This window comes from Lethenteron reissneri, chromosome 13, assembly GCF_015708825.2.
Source record: "Lethenteron reissneri isolate LAM-NWPU_2019-01 chromosome 13, ASM1570882v1, whole genome shotgun sequence".
In the NCBI taxonomy this organism is placed as follows: Eukaryota; Metazoa; Chordata; class Hyperoartia; order Petromyzontiformes; family Petromyzontidae; genus Lethenteron; species Lethenteron reissneri.
Window position 1 is genome coordinate 9318432 of NC_083791.1, and position 19057 is coordinate 9337488.

The 19057-nt window shown below is 47.3% G+C and overlaps 1 protein-coding gene across 1 annotated transcript in view; it reads left to right on the forward strand.

The window, feature by feature from the left end:
* LOC133341946 (opioid-binding protein/cell adhesion molecule homolog) overlaps positions 1-12911 on the forward strand; it is a 30535-nt gene extending 17624 nt beyond the window's left edge. Inside the window, exon 6 of the mRNA XM_061550789.1 lies at positions 2150-12911. Coding sequence (XP_061406773.1) covers positions 2150-2271 — 122 coding nt within the window. The 3' untranslated portion in view covers positions 2272-12911. The remainder of the gene's footprint in view (positions 1-2149) is intronic.
* Positions 12912-19057: the final 6146 nt, after the last annotated feature.

Below are 19057 nucleotides of genomic sequence, written 5' to 3' on the forward strand. Positions count from 1 at the left end.
AACAAACTGCTGAAGTACTTGCTGTGGTTGTCCCAGCTGATGACGGTTGCTTGTGCAGCAATGTTGGACATCTCAGAGCGACGTTCTCCATCGCAAGGCCACGCGGGCCACTGCCACCCCCCCCCCCTGGTGGCCTTCAGTGTGGCACCCTGACATGCGGCCACCCCGACACCAAACACAAATGGTGACAACACACCCCGTCATCATCATCACCATCATCATCCTAATCATCATCACCACCATCATCACCATCATCATCATCACCATCATCATCACCACCATCATCACCATCATCATCACCATCATCATCACCATCATCATCATCACCACCATCATCAACAGCATCATCATCGTCACCATCATCATCACCATCATCGTCACCATCATCACCATCATCACCATCATCATCCTAATCATCATCACCACCATCATCACCATCATCATCATTATCACCATCATCACCATCATGACTATCATCATCACCACCATCATCATCACCATCATGACCACCATCATGACCATCATCATCACCACCATCATCATCACCATCATCACCACCATCATCATCATCACCATCATCATCACCACCATCATCATCACCATCATCACCACCATCATCACCATCACCACCATCATCACCATCATCACCATCACCACCATCATCGTCATCGTCACCGTACTGCTGTCAAACCCAACGATGATTTCAAAATGTGTGGCGGCCTTCACACCACTTCTAATGATGTCTTATCGACCAAAGTGCCCCCCCCTCTCCCCCAGCCCTGGAAAATAAGTAAATAACTTTGGTGTAGAGGGGGTGGGGGGCACTGAGTTAGCGAGCTCCGTTTCAACGGAGGGGGAGGGTGGTATTGGAATGGGGGGGGGGATGTGTGGCGGCTCTCACGCTACCGATGATGTCTTATCGTTGAAGGTAGTCGTCGTCGACCCCCCCCCCCCCATCTCTTCTGAGAATTAGTGAAGGACACTGCCCTAGACGGGAGGAAACAGAAGATGTGAGTGAATGTGTTTTGACACTGCCGCTGGTGTGTTTGCAGTTCGGGGAATTGAGCTAAATTACCGTATGAGCAATTACTGGGCTTGTACAACCAATACATGAATGTTCCTATATGGATAATTAATGTATGAGTCTCTGTAGGTAATTGATGAGGCTGCTACGATTACAATACGGCAGGGAGTAGATTTGAATACGGAGTAATTTGAATGTTACACGAGTATCTAGTGGGATTCAGACTCAGTCTAGAGTGGGACAATTATCTGAACCGGTCGTGGGCTTCCCCGTGGTCGACTCAGCCTCAAAATGAGTACCTGGTGCGGCGTGTGTAAATATCGCCGCTGGGGATACAAAGGCGGTCGGGCGTGGTGTGCTGGCCACATCACCCCCTCGTGTACCGTTCCAGACTTCATAGATGCTGATACAGGCTAACAGCACTTGCTTGAAACGTCTGTTGAAGGCTAAACGGTGACGAGATATTAACTACCTCGCCTGGTGTACATGAGGTCGTGGGTTCGATTCTGACCCTGACGATGTCTGTACATTTGAAGTTGGCGTCTTTCTCTCTCTCCCCGTGATCGCGTGAATTTTTCTACGGGTCCTCCGGTTTTTTTCCTCCACATTCAGAAACATGCGTTTAGAGAATTTGCCTGTTAGAAACCCACACATAAACCAACTTCGTTTAGCTATCATTTGTGGCCAGGTCGCTTCTGAACAAGAGCTGTATAGTTCAGTGGACCTCACCTGGTGAATAAACAAAAAATATATTTAAGTTTTTTTACTTTTTCAAGAAGCAAGAGAGATAATGAAACAATCATAATAATTGTATTCTTGGTTCTTTCAGTAAAGTCACGTAGAAGGGAAATAATAAAATAATATAAAAAAAAAAATTGTAATTAACTACTGCCCTTTGTCATTCCATCGCTGGATGGAGGCCTTCTCACACTGCCAGTCAAGTGGGGGTGGGGGGGGGGGAGAGCGGGGGGGGGAGTGTTTGACCATACTTCACCATGCTGGTCACTACGGCTTGCGGAAGTGGGGGGCAGCCCGTGGCTGGTACCTCACCTCTTTACAAAAACGTGATTTAAAAAAAAAGTAAGTTCACTAGTGAGTCAGTTCGTCGCTTGTGTGTCTCCCTAGGCCCGGGATCAGTGCGTGATGACAACAACGGTGTCAGTGCGAAGGCCGTGGCGAGCCCGTGGCTTCTCCTCCACGCGACGTTCCTTCTGCTCCTCTTCACCCAGACGGTCTCCTGCAACTAAAATGAAACGGCTCCACCAATCAACGCGGATGACGTCATCGCCATCAACAACAAACATCAAACAGCAAACTTCAACAACGCATTGTCAACTACAACAACAACAACAACGACGACGACTACGAGGACAATATTCACAACCAATAAGAATAATAACAACAATAAAGAATAACAATAATGCAATGGTAACAACAACAAAAAAACCCATCATAATGTAGCCTATTCATATGAATGATTATACATCGTTGATCGTAAGACCTCATATCTATTATTCAGGGCTTAATTTTATCACGGAAGAGTGTGACGGTTTGTCCCTCTTGTAAGCGCGTGTGGACCTACCACTGCTCCTACTAACCAGTGCTAACCAGCCCATGGTGACACGTGCTTGTATACTGGCCGTGGTGTGCCGGGAATGTGTGGCAAGGAAAATGTTTTTTTTTTGCCCTGTTTGCCAACATGGGGTTGAAAAAGGAAGCCCCCTTTTTGTCCCGCAGTCATCGCTTGAGATGCATTGGCCGACATCAAGACATCGAAACGCAATCTCTGTCAAATTTCCCCCCACTGGGTTCGTTGTGTTTATCACAAAGTGATTATTTTCGTTTGACGAATGTTCTGGATATTCATCAGATACTCGGCGGTAACGTACATCATGCTGATGCCATCACCACCACCGCTCGCCCATCAGCATCAACAGCCGTGATGTAAACCGCTGCAGGTGATGTGATGTGTAGAGTACTTGGAGCAATATGCAGTTCTGGTCCCTGTAGCTTAAAATACTTTGTCGTGGGTAGATTTTTGTTTTCAATTACAGGAGACCTACCAATTATCCGGTTGCATTGCGGTTGATTTAATACTTGTTTTCTTGAGTTGAAATAATCTTTAAGGCTACGCTTTAGCAAAAAAAAATAAGAACAAGAGACGGATAGAAGTTGTCATGTCGCAGTTTCACGATTGGGTTTTTTCGCATTCTTCAACAATAATCCACACAATAATAATTGCATAAGTAATATTGTAGTAGTAGTAATACTGACAATGCATAATTACAGTAGTAGCAGTAGTACTAATAATGTGAAGATTATTATTTAGCAGCAATGAGAGTCTGAACGGTCATGAAATCAACACAAGGGCCGATCAACACGTGCAGCTGTACACGTCACAGTTGTAGAGGTCACAGCTACATACGTCATATCTCTCCACGTCACAACTGGCGATTGTTCAGGCCACGTGTTTCCGGGCTGCCCATTGTGACGTTGAGACTTTGCCAATCGTGATTAAGGGGTAGGGTGGGGGGGAGGGGTAGAGGGGGTGGAAAGACTTTAAAGTTACTTAAATAATGTTGGTACGTATGTTCGAAACGGCGATGCTCATCATTCTTACGTGTTTTGTATTATACGACAGGTTCCCCACGCACAAAGCGAAACCGCACGATGTGACAGCTGCCTGCCGAGTACACACACAGTACACACACACACAGTGTCGTATCTCGGTTTGTATCTGTGTGGACGTATTTCTCTGTGGGTATCTGTGTGTGTGTGTGGGACAGCGGGGAGCGTTAGTGTAGCGGTTAGCGCGCTGCGCTATGAACCCGGAGGCCCGAGTTTGATTTCCGTTCACGGCCACCACCAGTGATTATTATCTGAACCGGGTCATGGGCCTCAACTAGGTTTACTCAGCTTCAAATTAGTACCTGAAGCCGTGTGTAAAGTCGGTCGGGCATGGTTATACAACGTACCGGCCTACATAGGTGCAGTCTCGCGCAACAGCACTTGTCCCAAGAGTCTGTCAAGGCTATAGGGGTATATTTGTCTTTGTGAGTCCGCTGCCTGCCGGGTAGTGCACACGCTGCACGCACAATGTTGACCCACGTTCGACCGCATAGCCGCACTGTGAGCGAATTCAACACGCATATAGCGAATCTTGGGTAGAAATAGGCGAGCCGAATTGACGTGAAATCCCACAATCCGAATAACCCCGCAGAGAGCGAGGGGGTTGCGAGTCGAACTGGGACCCCGATATCGAAGAGAGAGAGAGGGGGGGGGGTAGTTCTTTCCCATTATAAACATCGGGGAGATCCAGCGGCGTTGATTCGTGCGACGCTGACTACCGCTGATAATACACTGAATGTCGAAAACCGATTATTTTGCAACCAACACGCTACGGAAGTGGTGCACTCCCAGGTAGTCCCCCAACCTTGCGGCTGATCGGATGCGTATAATCGATTGTTTTTAGCGTCCGTGTGGATGGACAGATCAGATGCGTGGAGAAGGCGTGTAATGCCCGCTTATTGTTGTTGTTACCGAAGTACTTTTTTAAGTAACCTTAAAGCCTTTCGGGTTGTTTTTTTTACAGCTGCGTTTTAATTTCAACTACAACACGTGGCCACTAAAACGCAGTCACCTCTTTCAACCCCCCCCCCCCCACGTAACCTATAAAGTTTTCATTCGTGTAATAAGGAAGTATAATCACGTGTTTTTTTGTTCTTTATAACAATAATAATAACATTCATTTATCAGTCCACCGCGAAGTGGAAGTCGTTCCACCCCCCGTCTCCCCACGTCTCTGTGCGCCCGTCGTTGGGGGGGTTGTTTGACCATACTTCACCACGCCGGTCGGTGCGAGATGCTGAAGCGGCGAGGGACAAGGGCCCACGACCGCTTCCCAGAATCCCACTCGCCACTGATGTGAGCCGCGCCTGGGAATCGTACAGAACTGCCGCTGGCCAAGGACATGGCAGTACAGCAAGTTGGGGGATCGTGAACCCGTCCATGTTAAAGAGAGAGAGAGAGATAGAGAGAGCCATATCCACGCTCTGAGCGGATGGCATCCCCCACCGTCTGCAGTTCCCCTATCCCCCATCTCACAAAGGCGAACTCTAAATTCATTCGAATTGGCCAACCACGGAAGTTCCTTGTCTCTCAACAAGCGGCACGATGCATCGTCATCATCGCCATCATCATGCTCGTCATATTTTAAAGGTTGCAATGGTGAAGTTACTTCACTGGACACGGCCGTGCTAGACGTACGTGTCTGTGCGCGTGTTTAATGTTGAGTCAGAGATCACGTGACCCACTGATCTGTCCGACAATAAATAAACTCGCTCACAGCCCCAAATCCCCTGTCCACACGTCCACCCTGACCTTCCCCCCAAAAAACTGATAAAAATTATATGAATTACAGCTTCGTTCAGGATTCAAGCGCACTGCGCTACTGGCTCTTGTTCAGAGGCGATTAGGCCCTCACGTGATGAGGTCTCGTCATCGTAGTGGCTGCTACCATCATCACCATCATCACCGTCACGCGTGGAATCTTGAGTCGCAGACATTTTTAATCTAAACAACGCGTGCTGATTGTAAGCGTGGAGAAGGAGGGCGACACCCGAGGGACCCGGAGACAAATCCACGCGACCACCACGGGAAGAGAGAGAGAGAGCGAGAGACCGCGCGGACACCAATATATACAAACAGGCACCGCCAGGGTAGGGAATCGAACCCACGGGTCTCATGCGTACCGGGCGGGGGGGTGAGGGAGATGCCATCTCCTCGCCACCACTACCGCGCCCCATTGAGAGTGAATAACCTGACCACCCACGCTCATTGCAAGCGATTGTCATGTAATTCCTCCAGGATATGTAAAGATTATGAGTCTGACATTTCGCTGATCTTGGGCCACGTGACGACTTTGACAGCGGCTAAAGAGCGATGCCACATCGGGTGGTACCCAGCGAGTCAAATATCGTGTCAGTGGACTCATGGGCTCAATGGGAAGGAAGACTGAACGAGTGTTCATATATTTGGGGGGGGGGGGGCACGATTGAGAAATCGTACAGAGGGAGTGGCAGCGTGGGGGGACTGCGGTGTGGTACCTCCGTAGATGCCACAGCGAAGGGGGGCGGGGGATGATAACGGCACGAGGTTGAGACGTCTACGCCAATGGGGTGAAGGGTGTTGAAGCGAGCCCAACGTGGGATGACTGCGGTAATGTTACGAATCACAACGTGACCTTCGGTGGTGGTGGTGGTGGTGTTGATGCGGGCTGCTGAGTTGTCAGTGGTGCACAAACAACAATATTCCAACGTATTTGTCAATAATGACTCTGTGGCTTATTAAAATAACATGTATAGTGGCGACGTTACGGGCAATGGTCCTCTTTAAGTGCTACGACGAAGTGTCATTGCCCGAAACGTCGACTATTTATTTTCCTTTCAAAGCCACACACTGTGCGTTGACGAATGTGCCGGTGTGGTTTCACCTTCCTCGAGACAACACATTCCTCATTCTGAATATCAAACACGAAACGATTCGTTGCACGCCCGCCGCACGAGCCTGATGATTGGTAAACGCGCCTTCACACGGCGGCGGCGAACAGAGGGCCGCGTCAAATGCAGCCGAGGACCGTGGGGAGCGGTGGCGCAGCGGTTAGCGCTACGCTGCGCTACGAACCCCGTGACCCGAGCTCGATTTCCGCTCTTGGCCATCGACACCGGTGACGATTATCTGAACCGATCCTGGGCCTCCCCTAGGTCAACTCAGCCTCAAATTAATACCTGTTGCAGTGTGTAAACATCGCCACTAGGGAGACAAAGGCGGCCGGGCGTGGTGCTGGCCACCCACCCCCTCGTGTGCCGTGTTTGACCTTCATAGGTGCTCGCTAACAGCACTTGTCCCAAACACTCCCATGAGGCTGAACGGGGGATCTTTGCCTATTGCGCGCGTGTGTACCACGTGACGCAGCGCGAGACGCGTTTACCAATCATCGGGCAAGTGCAGCGCGTAACGGACTCAACTGGCGTTGAAAACGATGCTTCTGGAGACGTTGAAAAATCATTGCAACGTTGGCCCCACGTTCAGCTGAACGTTGGGCAAACGTTGGCGTTGTTCACTGCGCGGTTCGTAAAGGCGAAGTGGAACAACATCAAGAACAAACATGAACAGTCGCAGTGGACCCGTCAACAAACGGCTTTAGCTTCTGATGCTTCCCTGAACGGTCGTCCATTCATTGTCAGTGACGATGAGTATGCAAAAGGCAACAACAACAACAACAAAATGTACATACGACGATTTGTACTTTGATTTGCGCGTGTTTTTATTTGTTTCATCGCTCCCACCTTTGATGTCTTCGACCTGTTGTGTGCACGTGGTGGTCGGGGTGAGGGTTTGGAGATTGTGTTGGTGTTGCAGCGCCTTGCGATCAATTCTCGCCGCGTGTTAGAAGCTCCGAGGCTGTTGTGAAACCGGTCGCGGATTCGATTGCGTCTTCATTTTTCGCCCACGGAGAATCTCAACCCTTATCTGTGTATCGCATCTGTCTGTCGATCTATCAGTGGTGTAGTGAATACATTATCAGTGGGGTTGCGGCAATCGGTAGAGGCACCCCCCCCCCCCAAAAAAAATATATATTTTATTTTTCTCGCAGTCGCCAAACGTTACTGCTCGAATTTCATGAAATTCAAATATAACGTGGAACGTGATTGACAGCATTTCTATCAAAACAATATATACATGTAAACCGCGTGTTTAAATAAGTGTATTGTCCTTTGACACTGTTGTTGAAAACAAATCTCATGTTGGTTGTCAAGGGGGGCCCCCCCAACTCGTAGCTTTGGCCAACCGCGACTGCGATGTGATCTTGAGCGCTGTGGGAACAACAGACCATGGCGGGAGTGGTGGTGGTGGTGGTGGACAGAATTCGTTCACCCTACGATGCGCATGAACATCATCAGCATCATCGTCATCGTCGTCATCATCTCCCCGTTCAGATGCCCGGGCTGGTTAGCGCTCAACTACAGGGTGCTTCAAAATATTGTTTTAACACTTCTGAGAATTTGCAACGACACCTACGAGAAATGTTTGTGCCTCCGAGCTCTGGAGACCACCCGGAGTAGATGATTCCAGGCACGCGTTGACAACGATGGCGAATAAGTGGGGAGACTTTTTGAAGCTATTAACATCGCATTTGTTATCATGTTACTTACTGTGTAGTATATTATCCGTTATTCTTCCATTTAAAACGATAGTCCCGGAATAAGTGTGGTGACATTTTGTGTTAAGCACCGTGTATTGCTGAGCAGTTTGGGATATTAGACATCCGCGGGAGCGGCTCGAGAGTATTCGCGTCTCGCTCCGAGTGGTCCCTTCCCCGGGGGTTTCGCTCCTGCTTCCGCAGATTTCGCTTCTCACTTCCCTGCACCCCCCCCTGCACCACCCTCTCTTGTGGAGTAGATTCGAATAGCGACTAATCCAGATAATACAATTGCGTGCATATTAATCAACCACTCATCGATTATTTCCCGCGCGAATTGGTGCATGCGTCGCGAGCGTAAAGAATCGATTAATCAATCGATACGAACTCTAATGTTCAGCAGTGTTGAAGTTGGTGAAGTTCATGATATTATTAATAATGTCGATATGGATAATACTGGTGCGTACCGGAGTGTGTCTGTGTGTATGTGTCTGTGTGTCTGTGTGTTTGTGTGTATGTGTGTATGTATGTGTGTCTGTGTGTTTGTGTGTCTGTGTGTATGTGTGTCTGTGTATATGTGTGTCTGTGTGTCTGTGTATATGTGTGTCTGTGTGTTTGTGTGTATGTGTGTATGTATGTCTGCGTATGTGTGTCTGTGTGTCTGTGTATATGTGTGTCTGTGTGTATGTGTGTCTGTGTATCTGTGTGTATGTGTGTCTGTGTGTCTGTGTGTATGTGTGTCTGTGTGTCTGTGTGTCTGTGTGTATGTGTGTCTGTGTGTATGTGTGTCTGTGTGAGTGCGGTTATAAAACTATATTCAGCTCATAGAAAGTTAATTCTGTCATAATTTCTTAAGTACGATTGTCTCTAATCGGGTGCCTCTATTAGAGCAAAGAATTATTCTTTAAAATACGTTTTTTCAAAACACCCGATCTTATCTTGTAACTACACACGTTTAGGCAGGCTGAGTTACAAGGATGTCTAAAACTACGATCTACAATTAAAAGAAGCAATCTGGAGTTTAATAGCGGCACGATACCAATTCCATAAAAAAAAATATGGGCAAAGTAATGAAAACTAAAAATAAATAATTGGGGACTTTTGATCCCGATCCGCCTTCAATAATTGCGTTCCAGTTCAAATTGCTCCGCTGCTGCGTTGGCAGTGCCACACAATCACAATTAACAATACTAACTCATTACATTGGTCAATAACTTTGCCTTACAAAAACAGATATATATATACATACACACAATAGGCGACGTTTCGGGCAAGGGCCTCTTCTTCATAGCACTTACGTGCATAGCACTTGTGACGCCACTGGTTGAGACATCACCAGCGAGCTCCTGAGATTCACGTTCCACCGATAACATCAACAGCCATGCTCAATCCACTGCTCCACCGCTTGACAGTGATGCTTTTCTCCCTCCCTCCCTCCTTCCCCTCCACATTTAGAATCAACGTCACGCGTTGAGAGTATTGGGCTCATCTTCGTGGTTCTTTCGGTAAAGTCACGTAGAAGGGAAATAATAAAATAATAAATATTAAACAATATAAAATACAATTCTCACGACGTTTCGGCCACAACGCAAGCAGCCGTCCTCAGGTGAAGAACAGGGCTGTCGGAAAGACAGCGTCCGAATGAACACCACCAAGCTTGGCAGCGTATATTTAAGCTGGGTTAAAGGAGGAGGGAGCCTTGACAAAGGAATTTGCATATCAACAGGAATGTATCATATTTATGGTAAATGCAGATATGGGATTATTCACTACTTGTGGAATGTGTAGGTGATGGGGGAGTCTCAAAGTCATATTATGCTCGTGTATTATGTAGGATTAGCAGTAATAAATGTCCACGTGGTGACGAGCCACTTCATTGACGTATCATTTGTGGCCAGGTTGCCTCTGGAAAAAATAAAACTACGTAGCGGCTCTATGCCTATACAATACAAAAAAAATTGCTTAAACTAGCTTAATAAATAGCTCGTATAGCAAGTTGTGTAGATACAAGAAAAGAGAGACGCAAGGATATTGATTTGTTCGTGCGTTGGTTTATTTTCTCATCGAGAGGTCTTGTTTTTTTTCCAATCTTATCATTGTACCTCTCCGAGCTTTTCGCGATTTCAATCGCCGCCGTAGTCCTCACGGTCGGTGCAATCTTGTGGTGAAACCGGGCCTCGATTCCTTTGACCAGAACCATGAGAAACAAACTGTCAATCGATTGTCAATGTCTTATCGAGTCGCAACAACAACAACAACGGAGATGCAGTTGGCGACGATTCGCCGTTGTCTGTAATGAGCTCGAGCATGGATGGACAAAAAAAAAACAACTTACTATAGAGAGAACTCCAGAGCTTTGATAATTCACTGGTCAACACACTTTTTCTGGCATAAGGTATTCCAACGGTTATAATGTAATTTTGGGGTGCTGATTCCAAATCTGGCATCAGTTTTTGTCTATCACATCAGGTTTTTGAGGTATCAAATATTGCATTTTCAATCAAAACTGCAGAAGAAAAATATTAAATAAATGTGGATATCTACATAAAATTATATTATAAACACACTATAATAACACTAAAGCAGTCACTGACTCGCAACAACTTGCAATCATAAGTGACAGAGTTAATTTCGGGTAAAATCAATGAAAATGGGGTAATGCCGATAGCATAAAAATGAGATGTGATAGAGCAAATCTGAAAACAGATTTGGAATCAGCACCCTGAAATTAGTCTAAAACAGCTGCAAAAGTCCAGGCCAGAAAAAAAACTTTTTTTGTTGTTGACCAGTGTATAATTGTTCGTAGTCCCAGCTCCCCACCCGGCTGTTACTGCCGCTGCTGCCGCTGCTGCCACTGCTGCCGCTGCTGCTGCTGTTGCTGCTGCTGCCGCTGCTGCCGCTGCTGTTACTGCTGCCGCTGCTGCTGCTGATGCTACTGCTGCTGCTGCTGCATGTCTTCCAGCTTGGCCTGAGATTCCTCAGCGATTGTGATCTGCAACTTGCATCACCTACGACTCACTCGAACGTATGAAGCATCACCATTATTAGCGAGCACCTATTACGTTAGCCACCACCACACCACCACGCCATCGCTTCCTTCCTTTTGCCAGTTCAAATTCGTTTTCCTGCAGTTGCCATGCGCCTGAGCTGCAAGGTTTGTTCTTAGTCACCAACATCATTCGGATATTTTTTAAAGTCCACGGCACGACCGATGAAGGCCGGAAAGTCACGTGAGGGGGTGGTGAGCCAGCGCCATGCGCCCGGTCAACTTTGTCTCCCGCGTGGCGATGATGCCACACCGCCTCGGATATTCATTTGAGGCTGAGTCGACCGAGGGGAGGCCCAGGATCGGTTCAGATAACGGTCACAGGTGTTGGTGGCTGTGAGTGGGAATCGAACTCGGGTAGCGCAGCGCGCTAACCGCTACACTACCGCTCCCCCTCACTATGTAGGGACACACGCGGACAAAAATGTGCGCACAATATCACTAACATCACCTTTCTTAATCCAGGATAGTGTTTTTGTTTTCTTAGCCTCGACATAATAATTTGCGCTCTTAACGTTTGGCCCCTTTGCATTGCAATTCTCAGGAATTGCGCTCGATTAACATACATTTAAGGGGGAAAAAATGCTATTTCAATATATGACATGTTCTCTTGGTTCTGGTCTCCAAGGTTCTGTTACCATGTGTATATATATATTGAAGGTCTGTCCACAGTACATATGAACACAATATATGTATGTGTGTGTGTATATGGAGACGGACATAACTTGTGGGTGATGTGTGTCCGCGCGTGTATATTAATACCGTTATTGTTATATAGAGACACTGAACTACAGTACGATATATATTACTGAGAAAATCCCCCACCAACATCAACCATCCACCCACCCACCTAACCACACGTTTCATTCATTGGACAAAGCATCTCTTCCCATCCGAATCAACACCCCAAACATTCCTATTCCTGCTCTGGCCGCGACAGTCCAAGTGGTTTCAGAAAGTCCGTTCCTGTGCCCCAAAAGCTTTTTGGCGAATATCTGCATTTTAGTCCCAGGTTTAAGACTCATTCTTAACTCGTGATCCAGGCAAAGGGCGGAGCTAGCCACGTAGTGGGCGGGGCAACCCCCGTAGTGGGCGGGATATCCGAGTTGTGGGCATGGCTGTTTGAACAGTGGGAGGGGCGATCGGAGTAGTGGGCGAAGCCAACGTCCAAATGACCAAATGCGCTCGCTGCGCATGCGGTGCTAGTGGCAGAGCGGGCGTGACTTTATAAAAGTGGGCGGGTCTTAGGGAGGGGTTGCCTAGCTTCATCCACGTGTCCCGGTTGAGCCTCCCAGAAGTGTGGTAGCTTTACGGACGCCCCTTCATATTGCTATCGATCAAACACCGGGAAGTGGTTATCAATGTTCGTTTTGTGTTGCCGTGGTTGTTAACTTAACGTGGCTTCTTGCTGCACGTGAAGCGCTGCGGTTGAAACTTCCAGTTTAGCAGGGGGCGATCACCTACGTGACCTTTCCAGCATGGGGTTCGAGTTGCAGACAGTACAGAAAGAAGGCAGATTATCTACTTGCCCTTTCTCCTTTATATATATAGCGGACGTTATGTGTTATTCCCGCTATATGTTGGGCCATTCTCCAGGCGCGCTAGTTTTCTTGCCACACGCAATAAAGGCATTGACCTCACCATCGTTCTGGGTTACGTCACGGACATCTGTTTGCATTTTAACTCCGTAGCGTGCACATGTAGTAGCTGTGAATCCCTGTCCAACAATGACGCTTGGGGGGGGAGGGGGGGTACGAGGGCCTACCGAGGACGTGGCCACTCGAGTGATCAACAGGGCCAAGGAGGAGACAGCAGGAACGTGGGAGCCATAGGGAGTACGGTACAACAATTCATTTGATTGCGCTACCCCACAAGGTTCTGGCAGCTTCCTGTGGGATTAAACCCCACGTCCTTCCAAACAGAACCACGTCACGGCATACGGTTAATCGAGCCGAGGCGATTAATCAATTGATTAATTGAGGGATCAATGCTATCGTTTGCGATAGATGCAACTTGCAGGAGGGACGCTTTGATGCAGTCCGTTGGGAATAATAGGGGCATAATGATGCGCCGAATAAATATCGGTTCGCATATCGATTATTATGCGCCTGTCAATACGTGAAGCGTGCACGTGTCAATACCTCGCAAGGGAGAATCAACGATTCGGGAACGGAGCATTCAAAGGAGAGAACGTGAACACCCCTCTAAAACAGCCACTGGTGGCCGCTATATTCACGACAATGTTGAGAAAATTAATCGAGCGTTTGATAAAAGTGTAGCTGATTAATAATCAAGCAGCCACTGGGTGGATTGCTGCACCTCTGAGCAACACGCGGTGGACGAGTGTTGAGATTTGACTTAAACTATGACGAAGCTTAATACAATAATGTGTCCGTAATTATATCGTGAAAGAAATAACAATACGCTCCAATCACACGCCAGAGCCACGCGCGGCCATATTCATCTCGCCGAATGCCGATGTAAATACAGCGCAGTAGGTAGCGCAATATGTTGGCCTAATGATTTAAGGCCGAGTCGACCTAGGGGAGGTCCAGGACAGGTTCAGATATCAATCGCCGCTGATGTTGTGTAATTGTGGCTGGGATTCGTACCCAGCTTGCAGAAATTGTGGGGTCACCGTCATAATCGCTGCACCACCGCTCCAACACATGCGTGCACATGCGCACGCATATATTCACTCGCACGTACATGAACACACTTGCACACGTGCATACATATACACAAAGACATAGCTCCCCTGTATAGCCTACACAGGATGTCAGGGCAAGTGCAATTAGCGAACCTATCAAAGGGAGTGGCCAGCACCACGCTCGGCCGCAATTGTCTGTCCATTGGTGAAGTTTACACTCATTTAAGGCCTAGTCGACCTTGGGAAAGCCCAGGACTGGTTCAGATATTGGTCACTGATATTGGCCAAGAGCGGGAATCAAACTCGGGTCTCGGGGTTTCGTCGCGTAGCGCGCTAACCACCGTGCAACCGTTCCCCACAACACGCACACAAAGACATAGATCCTCCCCGTGTAGCCTTAACAGACTGTTGGGGCAAGTGCTGTTAGCGAGCACCTATGAAGGCCGGAACGGCACACGAGGGGGTGGGTGGCCAGCACCACGCCCGACCGCCTTTGTCTCCCCAGTGGCGATGTTTACACACCGCATCAGGTACTTATTCGAGGCTGAGTCGACCTAGTGGAGACCCAGTATTGTTTAAGATGACCGACAAAGACACACATACACGCAGAACACACGTACTCTTCTCACACAGACACACAATCACTATACGAATATTGTAAAGCATGCCCTGGCAGACCCATGCATTCCCATTTAACCCCCCTTCTCGAATAATCGATTGCGGAACTCATCTACCCGAACCTGTCACACGCCACCCCCAACTATATTCACCCACCACTTCACCCCAGCCTCCCCTTCCTTCCCCCTCCACCAATCCACCAACCTCCCCCCCCTTCCTACACTCCTATTGCTCTATACACTTTACCTGTCCATGTATTGGTAGACTTGTTGATGTGGTAGACACGCATGCGCAGAGTTTGGGTTATATTCTAGAAACACTTTTATTTTGATATATTTTTCAATGTGTTTAATTTTTCGGGGTTTTTTTTTTTGGAAGAGGGTTTTGGTGGCGGGATGGGGTGGGAGGGGAGGTTTCGGTTTTGTTTTCGGTTTTTCCGTTTTTATTCGGTTTTCGCGGAATTAAAAGGAGAAGAAGAAAAAAAAACTCCGCGTGGTGTGAGCACTGATCCCGGCGTGTGTGACGGATAAGTCGATGTAGTTATTTCGTACATGTGTGTAAAAAATAACAATAAAATTAATGAAAAAATAATACAGTGACCAACCAGACATAACGACAGCCATCGCGGCCCATTTGTGACTCCGTGTTGCTGATGTGGAACGTGTGAGTGTGTGCGTGTGTGAATGGTCCCCCTAGGTCGGCTCAGCCTTAAATGAGTACATGTGGCGGTGCATGTCAACATCCAGTGCTGGGAAGAGAGAAAGGCGTGCGGGCGTGGTGCTGGCTACCCCCGCCCCCGTGTGCCCTGCCGGCCTTTGTAAGTGCTCGCTCACAGCACTTACTATTCTATGGTTCTTTCGGTAAAGTAACGTAGATAAAAATAATAATAAAACTGATTAAAAATATCACTACGTTTCGATCGCAACACAACCGCTTGGAGATAGAAAAAAAAGTGATTAATAAGTATAACTCATAAAAACAAAGTTTTTCACTATAAATCCTTTATATGCGTGGCGGCTAGAGTCCTCTCGTCCTCTGGCTTGAGATGGCTGCCACCTATGGGTCAGATGATTGTCTGCCAGTATTAAGCAATTGGTAATTACATATTTAATTTATTTTCCCTAAACAGTGTAAAATTTTGGAAAAAAAATTTCACGAACATTAATTGTCTCGCACAACGAGTCTGTGTGCAAAATGTCAGCTCGATTGGATCACGGGAAGTGGGTTAAAAAACGACCGAAAGATTTGCACAGTCGTAAGCAAGCAAGCACCCAAGCACGCAAGCAAGCAAGCAAGCGAACTTAATATAAAGTTATTAAAAATATCACGACGTTTCGATCGTGATATTTTGAATCATTTATTTTCATTATTATTAACACAAGCGGTTGTGTTGCGATCTACATGTCCACGTAATGAAAGCCACCTCGTTGAGCTACCATTTGTGAATGCCAGGTCGCTTCTTAAAAAGAGCTATATAGCTCAGCGGGCCTTATCTGGTAAAATGAAACAAAATTTTAATTTAGTTTAGATTGCAAGAGACGAGTGGTAGTACCGACATTATGAATTAGAGCCTCTACCACGACAGTGTCATCACAAATCACCGTCTTCACCAATATTATATTACGCATTTGAGTAAGATAAGACTCATTGTAACTCCACTCGGGAGTTCAGACGATTGCTTGTGAAATTAAGAGATAACTCATGGGCGGGCAGAACCACTCGTAAGTTGATGTAAAAAAAAGACAACCAACAATTAATAACATTGCATAACTATATCAGTAGCACTAATACTATAACTAACATGAATATTAATACAAGTAACGAACTTAAGATTAAAAACAAATAGACTGGTCTATGCCATGATGATGATGACTGCATGGCGGCCATTTTGTGTGGGGGTTGTTGTAATGACGTCACCATAGCAACCAGGGCCATGCCCAGAGCGTTGTGATGTCACTTCGACTCGCATATTTCATTGGAGGTTTACACCGATTCTCTTCCGGCATTTTTGATCTTAATATAATGTCAGCCTGCCGAATGATTTATGAGCAATTAAGAACAATTTCTGTCCTCGCTTTCGTGAATCCATCAGTGTGGAATTTTGCATGCTATCCCCTTGTATGCCAAGTTGGTTTAGTTTTTTTGTGTTGGTTCTCCGGTTTCCTCCCAAAGGATGATTAACAGAACGTTGTGCTATTCCTGTCGATGTAATGTGGGGTACAAACACATACACAAAGATCCCTATTGATGATACATTTTAAAAAATAGGCTGTAAACTTTCCCGCAAGAATACAAAAGGTGTTAAGATCTTCAAACACAAAATAAACACAACGCATTGTCTAAATTATCCATACATGTATGTGATAAAACATTCAAACAAAATGTTTTAATAATGTATTCTTTGTTTTTCAAACGTATTGGCCTACTTCAGAGCTGCAGCCTCCTGTATGGCATTCTCACCTTCGGTCTTAAACCCGATAACAACGCCAAAAGGCGAATAGTACAAGGACAGTGCAAAAATCAAAGTATCAATAGTTCGGGTCGAACAGTTATATCTGAAAAATCCCGATCTCTTCCTTAGATCATTATGTCATGCTGTGGGTGTATTAACCGTAAAAGAATACACGCGATCTGCTTCACAGTAAATATAAGAGACCCCGTGGCATCATGCGTAGGAGCATGCCATTGTGAACTGCCATTACAGGGTTAGATCTCGTAAATAGAAATGCGTCGTTAAACCCGGCACGGCTTGACACACAGCCAATTAGTTACTACTTCAGCACACCAGTGTGTTTGTGTTGGAGAGTAAACCCACAACATTTCCAATTCGAGTACAACGTTTCGCTGGTGATTACAACAACCAGCTTCATCGGGATTTTTTCCAGAATTGTTAAACAGGAAGACTTCTTCGTAAGCGTAATACAAGCGTGAATAAAACATTTTTACACTAGAACCCCTGTTAACGACGTTAATTGGATCTGTAGTGGGTCCTATTCAGACACACGCCAAGACTTGAAGGCAACACGTTGATTTCTTGAACAACACAACTTCCACTGGATAACTACTTAGGGTGTTGACCACCACAGGGTAGCACATAACCACTCAATAGCGAGACTATATACAGCGGTAACCACCACGGGTAACTTCGTAACCACTGACGGGATAACTATATTTGGCGGGGAACACCACGGCTATTTCACACCCACTCGCGACGGGACGTCTATACCATCTCAGATCCAGACAGCCACGTGCTGTCAGGTCCACACTGAAGCCCGAAGATCGTAGACGTAGCCCGCTGAATCCATTCCCCGAGACGAGCCTCGAGCATACGCGTGACTCACCTTTAATCGGTCCTGGCGTGGCCAAGCGCGGAGTATGGCCACGCCCCCTTTCCAGATCTTTCTGGTAGAGTCGGGGCTCTGGTCACGCAGCCCGTCAAATGCCCCTTGGCCCACGTTATCCACTCGTCCGGTCACGTGCCCTTCCCGAGTTCACCTGGAGTACCATGTCCTCACACGGCCTCTCCCCACTGGCACTCAGACCATGCCCCCTAGGGGCCCAACCCCTCACTTGTACACGCCAGTGCTAGGGAGAGGCACGCACCTGCAGTACCTCCTTTCCGCCAGTGCGACGCAATAAACACACTACGTACACCACTACAGTTTCATGAAACGGGCCGTTAAGTGATTTGGTCATTGAGCGAGTAGATGTTTCCACCTCGAAGCGCACCAGACACTAAAGTAAACAATTCCCCAAAGCTCACATGGACATCGCCGATTGGCTGAGGCCTGGTCAGACCACTTTGGAGCTCGCCGACTGTCCAAAATTGAGGGTCGCGTGCTCGTTGTAAGCCCGTCATTAACAGGGGAATGGTCGGTAAGCGAACACGTTGGGCCCTTTGGAGGCCCATCATTAAGCGATTAGTCATTAACAGGGGTGGTCGTTAAGAGGGGTTCTACTGTACACAGTGCGACAGGGATGTCCTCTGGCTCTCATATTATTGAACATCAATTTAGACAATGTAGTTTGCGAAGCCTTCGATGGCTGTACCGGAAGAATTTCCATCTGGTACAGATACAATTGGAGGCTGATCGATGCCCGGATGCGGTCAAGGGATGGCTCCCTATTGGTCAACCATGATATGTATGCCGATGATCTGCTGAGGAGTTGGAGGCGCTGCTGCTGAATCTGGAGAGTGCCACTAAGAAGTGGGGCCTTACCATCAGCCCCACCAAAATTAAGCACCTGCCTAGGTATTTTATACCATCAGACACTCCACACCCACAATTGTCAATTGGTGATGGTGCAGTTGTGGAGAGAGTAGAGAGTTTCCCATACCTGGGCAGTGTGCTAATGACCGGCTCTGGTTTGGCAGCAGAGGTCTCACGCCGAATCAGTCAAGCGAGAAAGCTACCTGGTCTGTCGCTCCACACAAAGCATCAGGTCTTCTCGGCCACAGTCATGCCCTCCCTTCTCTACGGGGATCCCCCTAATGGAGCATCTTCGCCGGTTAGAAAC